At 34.5% G+C, this 16,641-nt stretch overlaps 1 protein-coding gene across 2 annotated transcripts; it reads left to right on the forward strand.

Annotated features, from left to right (window-relative positions):
- The first annotated feature begins 11,382 nt into the window (after nt 1–11,382).
- LOC110783157 (F-box/kelch-repeat protein SKIP30) lies at nt 11,383–16,290 on the forward strand. Of its 2 annotated transcripts, none has more exons than XM_021987464.2 (2): nt 11,383–11,558; nt 14,957–16,290. In XM_021987464.2, the coding sequence occupies exon 2, from the start codon at nt 15,036–15,038 to the stop codon at nt 16,071–16,073; it is 1,038 nt and encodes a 345-aa protein (XP_021843156.1). In that variant the 5' UTR covers nt 11,383–11,558; nt 14,957–15,035; the 3' UTR covers nt 16,074–16,290. The 2 variants fall into 2 exon arrangements, with proteins under 2 accessions (XP_021843156.1, XP_056684692.1); XM_056828714.1 differs by having other exon boundaries at nt 11,389–11,541.
- The last annotated feature ends 351 nt before the right edge of the window (nt 16,291–16,641 follow it).

The raw sequence follows: 16,641 nt of genomic DNA on the forward strand, positions 1-16,641 counted from the left end.
CTACCCGGATCCGTCGGGTCCAAAAATTGAGGATCCAGATCCGTTGAAAACGGATCTGGATCCACGGATCCGGGTCGGGTCCATTACCCACTGCCATCCCTACTTGTGGTGTCTCAACGGTCTTTTAATACGTATTTTCTCATTGCCTAGGGTTGTTGGTTCGAATCTCCGTCTATGCATTTTCCTTAAGTTTTGTCTTTTGATGCTTTCTTCTCTCTTTCCCTTTCCTTTTATTTTGTTTACTTTTTGTTTTTATTTGTGTGCTTTCTTCTCTCTTTTCCTTTCCTTTTATTTTGTTTACTTCTTGTTATATATATATATATATATATATATATATATATATATATATATATATATATATATATATATATATATATATATATATATATATAACCTTTTCAAATTTTTTAAACAAAAAATAGTAATTTGATTGTAAACTCATTTTTTTTGTCACTATGTACTAGCATTTATTGGTTCTAATTTGGATTTACAACTATGATATTGAAGATTATTTCTTAACGTTAGAAATGCTTGAAGTACACCAAATGTTACAACTATAATTTTTTGGGTGTGTTACAACTATAATTAAGTACAATGTTATTTCGAATTAACTAAATTGAAGTAATAATTTACTTTCATTTGAAGTTTTGTGATTGATAGTGGAAAATGACAATAGAGCCCTACCAAGTTCAAATTCCTGGGTCCGCTACTACCCGCAAGGCCGCAAGTACTCCAAGCATAACTTCCCACTCCTCTCTTCAAGGCAACTCAAGACGTTTCTAATACATGAAGCTTTAGTTGGAGGTAAACCTCCACATCTGATATGATGGCATTCTCTAACAAGTTTTGTTTAGCAGCAAGACCTAAAAAATATAGAGATTGAGCCACAAACAGAATCTAGCATTCCCACACCCTGTAAACTAAGGATATAAGAATTGTTAAAGTTCATCATTTGAGATGAACTTGCAAAGAGAAATAAGAGAGTAAAACTGGGTGTTTCAGTGTTGAATTAATGAAATGAAATGTTACAAGCTAATCAGTATATATATATAAGCAAATGTGGACTGATTGATGATGTGTTTAGACCAACCGGGTTCCTTCATTTGTACACATCATCACTAGCTCTAATTAACTGCTTATGACAGCAGAAATTAGAGGGAAGCTCTTCTAACAAACTTCCTAATTGATAGAAGAGTTTGTTAGAGTAGGTTCTAGAAGCTTGACTCAGCATGGATGTATGATGTTGTTGGATGCTGATGTGTTGTTGTTGTTGGCTTCGAGTAGTGAGATGTAGTGGAGTGGGATGGGTTGATGTGTTGTTACTGTTGATTGATTGTCACAGTGATGGAAAACATGTTTTAAACCATGTATCCCCAATTCTTCTAGCAATCTTATCACCCAAGTAACCTCAGCAACAACATGTGACATGGCTCTGTACTCAGCCTCAGAGGAGCTTTTGGAAATAATGGATTGCTTTTTAGATTTCCAGCTTATAGGAGAGTTTCCTAGAAGGAGGATATAACCAGTTACAAACTTCCTTGTTTGAGGACAAACAGCCCAATCTGAATCAGAGAAAGCCTGCAATATGAGTTGATCAGTTGCACGAAGAATATGCATTATCCTGTAGTATAGTTTACATATCTTAGAGTATGTGTTAGTGCTGCAACATGCATGAGTCAGTGTAGGGGAATGCATAAATTGACTTAGAGATTGGACAGCAAAATCAAGATCAGGCCTTGTATGAGTTAGGAAGTTCAGTTTACCAACATAGCACCGGTATAGTTCAGGGTTGGCATAGATGTCACCTTCAGAAGTGAGTTTGAGATTGAGAGGAAAATGAGTGATGGCTGGTTTAGAAAGGTCAAGTTCACACTCATGAAGAAGTTATTTGGTGTATTTTCTTTGAGTAAGAATGTAGCCTTCAGAAGTGTGACTGACTTCAATGCCAAGGAAGTATTTAAGAATTCCCAAGTCCTTGATGTTGAATTTAGTATGTAAAAAACTCTTGAGATCAGTAATAACAGTCTCATTAGATCCTGTGATGATAATATCCACTGTATGTAAAACACTCTTCCAAATTTTGTCCACAGTATGATTTTTCATTTTACAGTGTTCATAGAATAGATTGTTCATGCTGTAAGTGTAGTTTTTAGGCTGATTTCCATCATTTCCCGTTGCTGAAACTTGAGAATTAAAACCAGAATTATATTGAGTTTTGTAAGACCTGTTATCAGCAAACCTCCTAGCAGTAAATGATGTGGATTCTGAATTGAATTGTCCTTTGTTGGGAACCTCTTTCTGCTGCTCTTCTTGAAGTAGTAGGCCATAGGATTTGGGAATAGTTGGTAGTGGATTCATCATTAAGATTGTACTCTTGCAGTTGTCAAACTTTCGATTCAGCTTCATCAAAAGTTGAATCAACCTTTGATTTTGTTGAGATTTAGAAGTTTTTGAGTCAATGTACAGCTGCATCCAATGCAAACACAAGAAGGTATTGGATCCATTCCATCTAACTGATCCCACAACAACTTGATTTTAGTAAAGAAACTGACAATCTCTTCATTCTCCTCTTGAGTTAGATCACTGAGATTTTGTTAAATAGTATATAATTGAGGTCCTGAAGATTGACAAAATCTTTCTTCAAGATCAAGCCAAATTTCTCTTGCAGTTTTGAGATAGAGCACACTTTTTGCTATTGAAGTTTCAAGTGAAGCCAGCATCCAAGAAATTACAAGGCCATTACACTTGTTCCATATTCTGAAGTTAGAAGAATTTGATGCAGGGTGTGTTAAGCTTCCATCCACAAAACACAACTTGTTTCTAGCTGATAATGCAATCATCATCAAACGTCTCCAATCGTTGAAGCATTTTCCATCAAACACAATATTCACAAGTTTTGAGGCATTCACATCATTGTTGCTAAGATAATATGCAGAATTTGGATTAAGTGAAGGATCAGTTTGCTGGTCAGCAGGCATTGTAACTATTTTGATTTCAAATTTCTGAGAATTTCAGTGGATTATCAAGAGTTCTTGAACAAATTCAGCTGATAACAGTCTGAATAAAGATTAGTTTGAACAGAAAAATTGAAGAGAAAATCGAGCAGGATCAGAAATTCTGCTCTGATACCATGTTAAAGTTCATCATTTGAGATGAACTTGCATAGAGAAATAAGAGAGTAACACTGTATTGAATTAATGAAATGAAATGTTACAAGCTAATCAGTATATATACAAGCTAATGTGGGCTGATAGATGATGTGTTTAGACCAATCAGGTTCCTTCATTTGTACACATCATCACTAGCTCTAACTAAATTCTTATGACAACATAAATAAGAGGGAAGCTCTTTTAACAAACTTCCTTGATAGGAGAGTTTGTTTGAGTAGGTTCTAGAAGCTTGACTCAGCATGGTTGTATAATGTTGTTGATGTGTTGTTGCTAGCTGGTTGTTGATGTGTTGATGCTGTTGACTTCGAGCAGTGAGATGTAGTGGAGTAGGATGTACCAATAATAATCCAGCATTCCCACAAAGAGATTCAATACAAAATAAACACTAGCTCAACCAATACTCGCGACTCTTATAGGTGTAATGCTTCACAATAACAGATTAACAGTGAATTCAAAAACAGAGAACATACTCTTTATTAAGGAGTATAAACAAAAAATCCTAACTTATTACTCCGTATGTAATAGAAACTATACTTCCCATCATTAAAGGGATTAAACAGTAATCCAAAGTATGTCATCAGTAGCAAGAAAGTAATATACTGGAGTACCTGGTTGGCCTTCATAAGACGAAAAAGCAAGAAATTTGGATCCCACAAATCAGTCTCCATGTGACACATAGCTAAAGCTTGCACTTTGTTTCCATCTTCACCAACAAGAGGAACCACACGAAGCTCAATATTCTCTTTATGGTGGCACCAATACACTGCAAATGGAAGAAAAGGCTTCTTGTGACAACCAAAAGCGTCACGCCTTATCGTCATTGGTTTATCTGCAACTGTATACACTTGCCATTTCCCAAATGGTGTTGAAATAGGGTTCACTTCTTTGCCCATGATTCCAGTTACGAACTCCATCATAGCCTCTAATGATGCCACACACGACTTCTTCTCTCCAGGAACGGTTGACCCGCAAGAAGATTGGTTCTTCGTGTATGGATTATACGTACCCGGCTGGTTCTTCTTCATGAATACAGAGGATGTAGGTACTTGGTTTACGAAAAGACAAGGTAGCTTGTTCCCTAGATTAATGTCTTCATATTTGTAGAAGGTAGTAAGGTTGATAGAATCGAGATTCATGCCCCTGAATGATAATTGACTCTCGTATTTCTCCTTTTCAGCCAGAATGGGGCAGATTTGGTTGATGAAGTCTTCGTTAACCCGATTCATGTATGTTTCGAGTTCGTTTATATGGATTGGATGTTCGTATTCAGAAGGAATATACGTGTATTTATTTGCAAGTTTCTGGTTGTTTATGATGGTGTTGTAATTGGTATCAAGGGTGTGTGACGAAACAGAGACAAACAGGGGAAACACAATCAATATAGCAAAAAAGAAAGACATATTTGTTTTGTGAATTTGATTGCTTACTTTCGTTTGGTTGTGGGGGATTGTTTCGTTTTGAAGGGGTTCGATATTTATAGTAAGAAGTCATACCATTTTCGTTTGCAGTGGTTTGGTTTCAGTTCTTTAATTAAAATATCATTTGCAAGTTCATTAAACTCTAGAAACAGTTATGATTTCCAAGATTATGGCCCTATTCATTAAACTCCTTATATAATATATAATATATATAATATATATAATAAATAATATATATAATATATATAATAAATAATATATATAATATATATAATAAATAATATATAATAAATAATAAATAATAAAATAATTAATTATTAATAACTAAATAATTAATAATCCAAGCCACACCTGGTACTCCAATATGTCACTTCCTAGCTAATGATGACATTCTTTAGATATCTAAATTTTGGAGTTCGAACAAACCCTTCTTTTTACGTATTACTAGTTGTTTAGGCCCTATTCTTTTTGTCTTAACTGTAGCTTCATGACTTATTTAGCAGTCCAATTCAGTTCAGTTCAGTCAAATTCAATTCAATTCAGTTCAGTTCAAGAGCATTTAATTCAGTTAAGTTAAGTTCAATTCAACTTATTATTACTATTATTATTATTATTATTATTATTATTATTATTATATATAATTTAGTATATACTATTAATTTATTATTAATTATTACAATTTACGAAAAAGAAGGTAATTTGGGTCCCACGAAGCAGTCTTCATGGAGCATATAGATAAATCTTTCTCACACTTGTCTCTGTTTCGTCTAACCTTCAAAAAAAAATAATTTTTTTTAAGGTTAGACGAAACAAAGACAACAGTTAGAAACAGGGGAAACACGAACAATACAACAAAAGAGAAAGACATATTTTTTTGTGAATTTGATTGTTTGGTTGTGGGGATTATTTCGTTTCGAAGGGGTTCGATATTTATAGTAAGAAGTCATACTATTTGCATTTGCAGACTTGCAGTGGGTTGGTTTATGTTCTTTAATTAAAATACCATTTGCAAGTTCATTAAACTCTAGAAACAGTTATGATTTCCAAGATTATGGCCCTGCTCATTAAACTCCGTATATAATATATAATAATATATAATATATAAAATAAATAATAAATAATAAAATAATTAATTATTAATAACTAAATAATTAATAATCCATAATCAATTACTAAAAAATAATAATAAATTATAAATTATAATAATTAATAATGAATTAATAGTAAATACTAAATTATATTATAATAATAAATAATATAATAATAATAATAATAATAATATACACAATATTTTATAATACTCCATCTGTCCCATATTACTTGTTACACTTTTCTTTTTCGTCCGTCCCATATTACTTGTTACACTTCTAAAATTGGAATGAGCCTACAATTATTATACTGTCTCTCTCTTCCCACTAAAAAAAGTTTGGTTCCCACTCTCTCTCTCATTCAATTAAAAAAATACTCCAGTAACTCTTATCACATCTACTTTTTCAATAAAATAACAATTGATGACCAAAGAACCACTTATAACCTAAAACTTTGTGCAAAGGTAAGTGTAACAAATAATGTGGGAAGGGGAAGTTGAACTGAATTTAACTTAACTTAATTATACTGAATTGAATTGAACTGAACTGAACTGAACTGAATTGAACTGCTAAATAAGTCATAAAACTACAGTTAAGACAAAAAGAACAGGGCCTAAACAACTAGTAATCTGTAAAAAGGAGGGTTTGTTCGAACTCCATAATTTAGGTATCCAAAGAATGTCATCAGTAGCTAGGAAGTGACGTACTGGAGTACCGGGTGTGGTTTTCATGAGAAGAAAGATAAGGTAATTTGGGTCCCACGAAGCAGTCTTCATGTGGCATACAGATAATGCTTTCTCACAATTGTCTCTGTTTCGCCTAACCTTTAATAAAAATCGGATTTTGTTTTTGAAGGTTAGACGAAACAGAGACAACAGTTAGAAACAGGCGAAACACGAACAATACAGCAATAGAGAAAGCCATATTTTTTTCGTGAATTTGATTGCTTACTTTCGTTTGGTTGTGGGGATTGTTTCGTTTCGAAGGGATTCGATATTTATAGTAAGAAGTCATACCATTTGCATTTGCATTTGCAGTGGTTTGGTTTCAATTCTTTAATTAAAATTCCATTTGCAAGTTCCATAAACTCTGAAAACAGTTATGATTTCCAAGATTATGTGCTTGTTTGTTGAGCTTTGAAACAACTAATCTAGGAAAACATTGCATTACCTTAGTATTAAAATCCTCTTTACACTTTTCATTTTAATCTATTTCATAATATTTTGTACAATGTGTTTAAAACTCATCCCATAATTGTTTATTATTTATATTTTCCTATATGCTCACTTAAGGGCGTGTTCGGCAATAGCGTTTGAGGTAGCGGGTAGCGTTTTTACTTAGTTAAGACGCTACTTGAAAAATGTGTAAGTGTTTGGCAAGGTAGCGGTTTAGGTAGCGGTTAGAGGAAGAGGTAGAGTTTGGGTAACTTTTGTCAAACGTTAAAATTAGTAGCTTTTATGGTAGCAGATAGTTTTTGACAATTTTATAATAAAGTTTCAAACGATATTCTACCTTTGATTTTATTTTAGAATATCAACCGCTACTTTTGTCGAACACACATATCAGTTAGCCGCTACTTTCACAGCTAACCGTTACCCGCTACCATTTACCGCTACCAGCTACTCGAACCGCTATCCGCTACTCAACCGCTAACCGCTACCTGCTACCGCTAACTTTACCACATATCTAGTTTTGTTAACTTTCACGTCTTACTTGCTTTTTTCTATTTATTTATCAAAACGTTATTAAGATATTGTTAGGGTTCTTATGTATTTTCGGAATATCAACCTTTTATAATTTTTTCAGAGACGAAAGTGGATATATTTTATAACTTCAATTGAAAACAAATGTATTTAATTTGGTTTGAGGGAATTTTTTTTTTTTTTCTGTTTATTTATCACAGGACTAAGTGTCCATAAATAAACACACACAGAACAACCTCTACAAGATAGTGTTCTCCCACATTTGTTCAACTCTAAAAGGCACTAATCTCTAGTTAGGGAATGGGCAATAAAGTTTTGATGATGACTGTAAATGAATTTGGGGAATTGTGGGGCATCCAAAGATGCGTTTTTTCTTTTCTTTTGGCGCGCAATTATGTTTGGATAGGCTGACCATCCGTAAAAATATGAATTTCACATCAAAGTCAAGCCCCTTCTGCTCCTTTTGACCGGGGGTGACCGAAGACAATGATCCTTTTCAGGAGGTGTGTCAGGGCTACAGGGCTAAATTGGGTATTGTGGTGGATATGTCTTCCCCGTTTAAAGATTGTATTAAGATGAATCTTCCCTCCACTTCTCATGGGCTTCACATTGTGCCTAACAATACCTTTTTACTTTTGGGATTTGGGGTGTTTGGAAACGCAAGGATGCGTGGATTTTTGCTCAAAACAATATCCCAATTGCCTCTTCAACTAATCAATTTTTGTGGGTTGCTTTAGAATGGTTCTTCACTTATAACACCACTATAAGGAAAGCCCAACCCCTTTCCTTGGTCTCCCCTCTACGGGTTTCATCAAAATTAATTCAGACTCTTCTTTTGTTTCATCTCTTCTCTCTTCGGGTATTGTTGTGGTTGTCAGAAATAGCTCTTGTCACTGGATTGAAGGAAGCTCTCCTTTGGGATGCATCAAGTTCTAACAATTATTGTATTGTGTCTTCAGATTGTCTAGTTATTGTTAATGAGATTAATGGGCCTGTTTTATGTAACTCCATACATAAAATGATTACCAATGATTAAGCTAGATCCACCAACATATTGGTTAACTTGTTGACGAAAAGTGCTAGAAAGAATTGTAGTATAGGCAATGAGAGTAGTATTTTTCATACCCCTCCACGGGTCTATATTAATGATTACTTTAATGACACTAATTTTACACATCTGGTACTCTTGGTTAGTGTAATGAGGTTATGACCACGAACGACGACTCGGTGTAAACCCAAGGGAAGACGGTACTTTACTGATTCCCAATTTAATCTATCTACTTTATTACATCAAAAAATATTACTAAAAAACGTGTATATATTTATATAATAGTGGATTACATATTTGTTCTTGTTAACCAGTTTAAAACTTGAAACATACAATTATAGAATACTAGTATAACACTTACAATATCTTATTTATTTCCTGGTCAAATCTATTTTATATCCACGATCGAATTCCTTCTTTTTACATGCTCATATGGTGCTATTTTAATTTAGAGAGTGTATCTCGATTCTAATCAAATAATGGTGTTACAACTTACTGGTTCCTCATGTTGACATTAAGACTATAAACATTTCATCTTTAAGGGATTAGTCGGGCAATAAGAGAGTTGGTCGACTGAGAGTTAACGTTGCCATCATCAAGACGACTTCGTGGCTGATCAAGGCTTACGATTGCTAATTTGCTAATACCCTAAACTAAATTAAAATACCAGCAACCATTTTTACTTGAAACTGTAAATAACCATCAAATTTTGTCTTAAATAAAGAAAATTAAGAGGGTAAAAAATAACTTTAAGGAAAAAAGTGGTAAAAAAAGCCACATTCTTCGCAAAAATTTAAGCAATAAATTTAATAGGGTATCAAAGTATTTTCCACGACTCAATTCAAAAATTGCATGGGTTAAATTGGAATTTCAATTTACCAATAAAGGATTAAATTGTGATTTTAATTTATCTATTTGCGCAAAATAAATCAATAAATAATTTTGGCGAAATAGAATATTTGCAAACATAACGTAAAGGGTGATGATTTTTTGTGTGTTACCATCCGGTTCACCCTTAGTACTAATCCGGATTCGGAAGTGAGTTATGGGTAGATAGTTTTCAGTCCTCTCCCAATCGTTGTTGCGGAGGATCGAACACACGGTCCGCCCTACCAAGTTCTGCCCCAATCACCACTAAATTAACAGACAATAGGTTAAGGGGTAATGATATGAGTATGTTTATGATTAGAGTCAGTGTTGTTAGCCTTTTTATATTAATAAGACTATAACTATTAACATAAAAATCATAACTTTTATTGCAAAACATTTTGTTATGGAGAGGAAAATTGTGCTAATATGAAGTATATTATGTTATGGAACATTTTGCATAAGGATCGGAGAGTTTGAAGTATGAGAGGGAAGGATATATATATTGAGATATTAAAAATTCTAAGGTGGTGAATTGGGTGGTATATATAGAGGGAAATACTTTGGCCAGATATGGTTTTGGGTTGAGAACATTCATAGGCAACCACTTGTGGATATTACATTAGTTGAACACATTATTTTTCATTAGATTAGACTCTGTTTGGTAGGGTGTAAAACATTTTCATAAAAATCGATTTTTATCCTTTTCAATCATTTTTACGTTGTTTGGTTTGACAATACATGTAAAACATTTTTCATATCTCCCTCAAAGGTGGAAAAACATTTTACATTTGAAATGAAGGATAACCACTTTTCCATCTTTCCTTCTTACCTCCATCCTCCTTATTCACATCAATCTTCACCCATATTCTCGCATTTTCCATGTTCTATTAATTTTCTTGTAAGGAACCAAACAAAAACTAGTTATGGAAAATTATTTTTCAATGAATTTTTTTACGCCAAACCAAACGGAGTATATCTAAATGCATCGTGGTATTTGAATTTCAAAAAGGTATGTACGACAACTGTATCATTGGATAAGATGAGAACTTTAAATATAAAAACTATATACTTCTTAATAAAGTGTTAACTAGTGCGAAATATGAGCAGATTGAAGACTGAAATTTTAAAAATTCAAGATAGGAGACCATACCGATTATACTTGGACTGAACTCCGAAAAGAAGGTCCATTTTTTCAGTCCGGACCGAATTCTGCACATCCGTACTTCTGTACGGGGTATAAATTTGCACATACTTGTTCATTCAAACACTTACACAATATACAAATTAATAAATTGTTTATAAATTCAATTGAAAACACGGGCATATACTTGCACATTTATAAATTTATCATTGCTAACAAGTTTAGAACTCAAACAATACAATAATATCATGCCATTACTATATATCTATTCTATATTTTATCTTTTTTCACGATCAAATACTATCCAAAATTGATCAAAACATATACATTTAAATTTAACACGAGAATAAACCATGTGATATGTTATGTACATTTTGATAAAAAGCAATTCACCAATCATTTTGAAACTCAAACCAAACAATAATACCATGCTATTACTATATATCTATTCTATACATTAACCTTTTTTCACGATCAAAATCTATCCAAAATTGTTTAAAACATATAAATTTAAATTCAACACGAGAATAAATCATGTGATATGTTGCGTACGTTTTGATAAAAAGCAATTCACCAATCATTTCGAAATATTATTCATAACTTGGTAATTGGGTTCCCTTTAAAGATTAACTAGATTGACAAAATAAGAGGATACATCAATCTATAATGATTCCTTAAGCATCCCAAAACTGATTCCTTTTTCCAGGTAACCCAACTCTTTTGGGCACCTCCTCTACAAATCCAATGGTTGAGATTCATAGTTTACCACAAATCCAACGGTTGAAAAACAGCCCTATTTTTTTATTTTTTATTTCTTCCAAAATTTGATTTTTCCAAACTATTCTCCGCGTCGAACCCTACTAAACCCAAACCCAAACCCAAACCCAAACCCAAACCCAAAGCTACAGGCTTCTTTCTGTTCTATCGTTCATCTCTTTTTCTCACCCATAAAATAAACAAATAAAAATTAAAACTCAAAAAAGAAGAAGGAAAAAAAATAAAATTATATATCCCCTCAAAAATCTGTAGAGGAAGGGAAAAAAATCGACATTTCGACTGTCTGAAAATTTCAGATTTGAATTGAAGACAAAGATTTAAGTGCGGTAGGAAGAAATTCTGGGTTAGTTGTATTTTCTGATCTTAATTACTAGTACTCTCTTTTTTGTTGCTTTGATTATATTTTACAATTTGTTAAATTAATTTTTGGATATCTTTTCTTTAAGTTGGCTTCGTATTGCATTGAATCTCCATTTTCTTGAATCATTTTTAATGTTGATTTGTGATTTTTTGGCGGATTGGGTTAGGGTTTTGTGAGTATTTTTTCGGGGAGGTTGTTAGAATTATGTATTTTGTAATTGTTCCATGCATGTTTGTTTTGGAATTTTGATAATGTATTTGGAATTTATGATTAGGCTCTTCTTCGAATTTGGTAATTTGATGTGTTGGAATATGGAAGGAAGCGTGAGTGGGGATTTGAGCAATTAGGTGGTCGGAGTACTCATTCTTGTGCTGATGTGGTATTTATGTGACATCATTAGCTTTGGAGATCATGTTATGGGAATGATTTTGTGTTTTAGATCTTTGTTTGGGCATTGTATTATTATCAAAATGTCATTCTTCAGAACAATCATTTTGTAAGAACTTCAAACAATCTTTAATACAGAGTAGTAAGAAACTGTTCATCATTTTGGAGTTGGGAGGTGGTTTCAATGAGCCTTATTATGATCACAAGAACTTGTAAACATGAAAAACCACTCGGGGGATCATCTTTTGATATTATAGAATTGGTAGCGGGATAAATAGCATATGTATCAAGGGAGTATCTCATTATTGGAGTTCATACATATTGAAGGCGACAAAGCATTTTTCAAACAATATGTAGGACAACCACGTTCATCCTTTATGGAATGAGTGTTTAGCAAACTTAATCTATGATTTTCAATGTAGGTGTACAATATGGGTTGAGATCATATCTGTCTTTTTCATTTCTTGTCCTCTACTGATTTTGACACATCTTAGTTTATAAGTTGAAATTGAATACTTCAAACTATTGGTGAATGCTAAGCATGTGGAAGAATAAGAGATGTTAGCCTGTTAGGATATGACTATATGAGGTAGATGGTCTTCAAGAGCAAAATATCAGGGAGGTACCAAAGCAATTAATGGAGGAGTGTAAATTTGGATAAAGTTTGATTACTAAGACTAGGTAGTCAGTCATATAATGTTTTGTTCATTTCCTGCTGTGCTTACCATTTCCTTAGCACTTAAAAGTGTAGTTTTGTTGTCTTTGTTGAGTCGAGGCAGAAGCTGAATTTCTGACACTTTTTTTTTATTCTATTGCTCTCCCGTAGCTGGCAGCCCGAGATCATATTGTTTATTTGTTTTCTTAGTTTAACTTTGAGCATCTATTACCATTTTGAATTGCTGAGAAATCGTTTTTTGAAAGTAGTCTAGCATTATACTGTTTGTTAGATACAATGTTTAAATACCATGGCTTGGTTATATGTGTATTGTTGAAGATCCCGCAGGTGCATATGTTGCAAAACTCCATATCAAGAAACATAATGGTACTGTTTCGAAATTAGAAAATACAATGGGTATATAACCCCTTTTCTGGTTAACAAAGAAATACATTTGTACTTACTAGTTCTTATGACTTGTAAGGTGTGTTTGGTTATGACCCCTAGGGCCTAGACCCATTCTATTTCCACTACCATCAACACCCCCCATTTGGTATCTCTCCTCAAGCTGCCCAGGCCACCACGGCATCACCTTGTTCTGTGCTCTCTTGATATGATACTTTGTCTTTGTCATTTTCTTATAACCACTGCTAGGTTTGTCTGAATCCTAGTAATGACATTGCAATGTCATGGATGGCCTGAAATGTAGTAGTGTAAAATAATGTCTAAAAAAAAGGGTGTTTTCTGTAAACATATGTAATTATTGATATCCACCAGCAATTAGGATTGGAGGCAGCACCATAGCACCAAGTGGTGGGATGCCAAAGTCTTTAATCATCAGTGGTGACTTTCTGTTCAATACTTCAGTGTCAAGTGCTAGTGATTAGGGTGGTAGTGTTATTGGTTCTTTTTCTTCCTTTCTATTCTGACACTTGTGATGAAATTCTGAAGATGATTTCTTCTAGATCTACTAGCAGGTGCATTATATTGTCTTTGCAGTAAAGTATGTCTGTATGTCCATGGGGAGATAGGTTATACAGCAAAAGGATGATGATGTTTTGGATTCTATGACAGTAGTTTTGGTTGCATAGGCTGAATAGCTGTGACCGGAAGCGGGGTTAAGGTGAGCTGTGGAAAGAAGCAGGGAGGGCTGTCGACTCCATTGTTTTAGAAATAGGGCTCGATGTTTTGTGTGACCCAAAAGGAAATATAGTATGTTTTATGCCATTGCTTGACTAGTATGAATGACCCCAACTCCAACCAAGCCCTTTTAATAGAATAAGGTTAAGAAACTTGTGTACTTTATGGGTGAGGTGATAGGTCACTACAACGAAGGAACAAATTCTCAGGTGTGGTTCACCTAGAGGTAGGTGTACGGTGTGACCCAAGGTTTTCTTTTGCTTCATTTGATCTTTTTTAGTTAATTTGAAACTCTTCAAATCAGAAAAAAGTTGGCAAATCAGCAGAATGTATCCTTGGATACAGTGTAGGTTTTCCAACAATGGCTTTTCCTTTTTTTTCCCACATATCACTCTATGGCGTGTTCTTTTGCTTTTCCCTTAGATGTCAGAAAGCATGTACCCCTTTCATATACTTTTTCCTTTCTTTTCTTGGAACTTCAAATCCCGGGAACTAATGGAGAATTGTAATCCATGTGACTTAGCCTAGAACATTCTGTCTTTTCCAGTGTGATTATTCACATAGAAGAGGTTATTGCTTCTCCTTTTGATGTCAGAAAGCGTGTATCCCTTGTATATTTTCATATACTTTTTCCTTTCCTTTCTTAGAACTTTGAAGCCTGTGAAATAGTGGAGATTGATAATCCATGTGACTTTACCTTAAACATTCCTTGTTTATCCTGTGTGATTATCCACATGCATATAATATAGCTTATACTTCGTAGTTATTAGTACTGGAATCTGTATAACCTATAGTTAACTCTTCACTCTGCTAGTTGTTAGTTAAGCATGACCCTATTGCCTCTTTATCAGAGTTTTTCATGTTGTTGGATTCATGTTGTCATTGTCTTGTAAAGGTTTGCTGGCTCTATGTTTGTGGTTCATGGAGTGGTATGTCGTATTACCAAATGTTGCATTTCATAGTAGTGGTGTGATCACTGTGATGGTCATGAAATGAAAAGCTGATTTACCGGTTGATGGGAAGATGTTGGTCGTATGTGAAATAATGCTGCTGAACTCTTTCTTTCAACTAACCCCCTTGTTGACATAATTAATATAGGAGGGTCAATATCTTCAGTTCTGTTCACTTAATATGCATGCTAATGCTAATTTATACTGAATGGTATTTAGTGACGTGGGTACAATTACTATTATTTCAGGCTTGTGCTGAACCTTTACCCAGGGTTTTAATCAACACATACATTATCTTCACATGAAACGGATGTGAGATCTTTAATCATGCCTGTGTTAATAGAAGGTCTTCCAGATGCTGTTGCCATAAGATGCCTTGCTCATGTTCCATTTAATCTCCATCCCAAGTTAGAGGTTGTAAGCCGTACATGGAGAGACGCCCTTCGCAGCCGTGAGCTTTTTAAGGCCAGGGAAGAGGTAGGTTCAACAGAGGAGTTCTTATGTGTATGTGCTTTTGATCCAGACAATCTATGGCAGCTTTATGATCCCCTCCACGATATTTGGATTACACTCCCAGTTTTCCCGTCAAAAATCAGGCATCTTGCTCACTTTGGGGCGGTCTCCACTGGCGGGAAGCTATACGTGCTTGGTGGTGGGAGTGAAGCTGTTGACCCATCGACCGGTGACCAAGACGGGAGCTTCGCAACCAATGAAGTATGGTCTTATGACCCTGTTATGAGGAAGTGGGCCCAGTGTGCTCCTATGCTCGTACCCCGTGCAATGTTTGCTTGCTGTGTCTTAGACGGGAAGATCGTTGTTGCTGGCGGTTTCACCATATGCCGGAAATCAATTGCTCATGCGGAAGTTTATGATCCTGAAAAGGATACGTGGGTTTCGATTCCCGATCTCCCGTACACTCATAACTCGGCGTGTTCGGGAGTTGTGATTGGTGGGAAAATGCATGTTGTGCACAAGGGGCTTTCTATGGTGCAGGTACTCGAGAGCCCGTGTGATGGTTGGGTGGTGGAAGACCATGGTTGGCTACAGGGTCCAATGGCGGTTGTTAAAGGGGTTCTTTATGTAATGACCCATGGTCTTATTTACAAACAGGAAGCTGATAAAAGAAAGGTGGTTGTTTCAGCATCAGAAGTAAGAAAGAGAATTGGGTCTGCAATGATTGGTGTTGGTGGTGAGATATATGTAGTTGGAGGTGTGATTGGTCCGGACCGGTCGAACCGGGATATTAAGCCGACTTCTGATGTTGATGTTCTGACCGTAGGAAGTGAGAGACCGAACTGGCGCAGGGTCGCTCCTATATCCAGGTGCCGTGGAACTATACTTGGATGTACACAGTTAAGAATTTAGAGTTCTTTTTGAAAGAATGAATGTTATGTTTTGTTTGTAAGAATGGTGCCTTTGTTTGAGATTTGGTGCCTTTGAATTGTGTTGTAACTGGTTTCTTTTCGCTTGATCTTGAATTGCAAGTTTATAAGGCAATAGATCATTCTGGAATGTAAACTTGTAAAGTTTTTTTTAGAAGAATTATTCTTTGAGCAATTGAAGGACTACAATTTGTTTTTAAGATCTTGGAATTAAGTTTGAGGATCATTTTCTTTTTTAAGCTTCACTTTATTGGATTATTTTTGCTTGGATTGTGGACCTAAAGCAAACGGTTTACTCTAACACCTTTTTTACATACATGGCAATGTTAATTGTTCACATAGTGACTATAAAGTTAAACACCAAATTTTCTTAGGTATATTAACCATTTTTTGAATCAAAATAACCTTATGTTTTTAAAAGAGAATCGTGACTTAAAATTACTTTATTCACGCACAAATGTACTAACGACACCGAATTGTGATTATTTTCATAATAATTCTAATAAACATGTCAAAAAAGAATTTGAATCAAGTTGTTCACTTTTTCTTAG

The sequence above is a fragment of the Spinacia oleracea genome, chromosome 5, assembly GCF_020520425.1.
Source record: "Spinacia oleracea cultivar Varoflay chromosome 5, BTI_SOV_V1, whole genome shotgun sequence".
Lineage (NCBI taxonomy): Eukaryota > Viridiplantae > Streptophyta > Magnoliopsida > Caryophyllales > Amaranthaceae > Spinacia > Spinacia oleracea.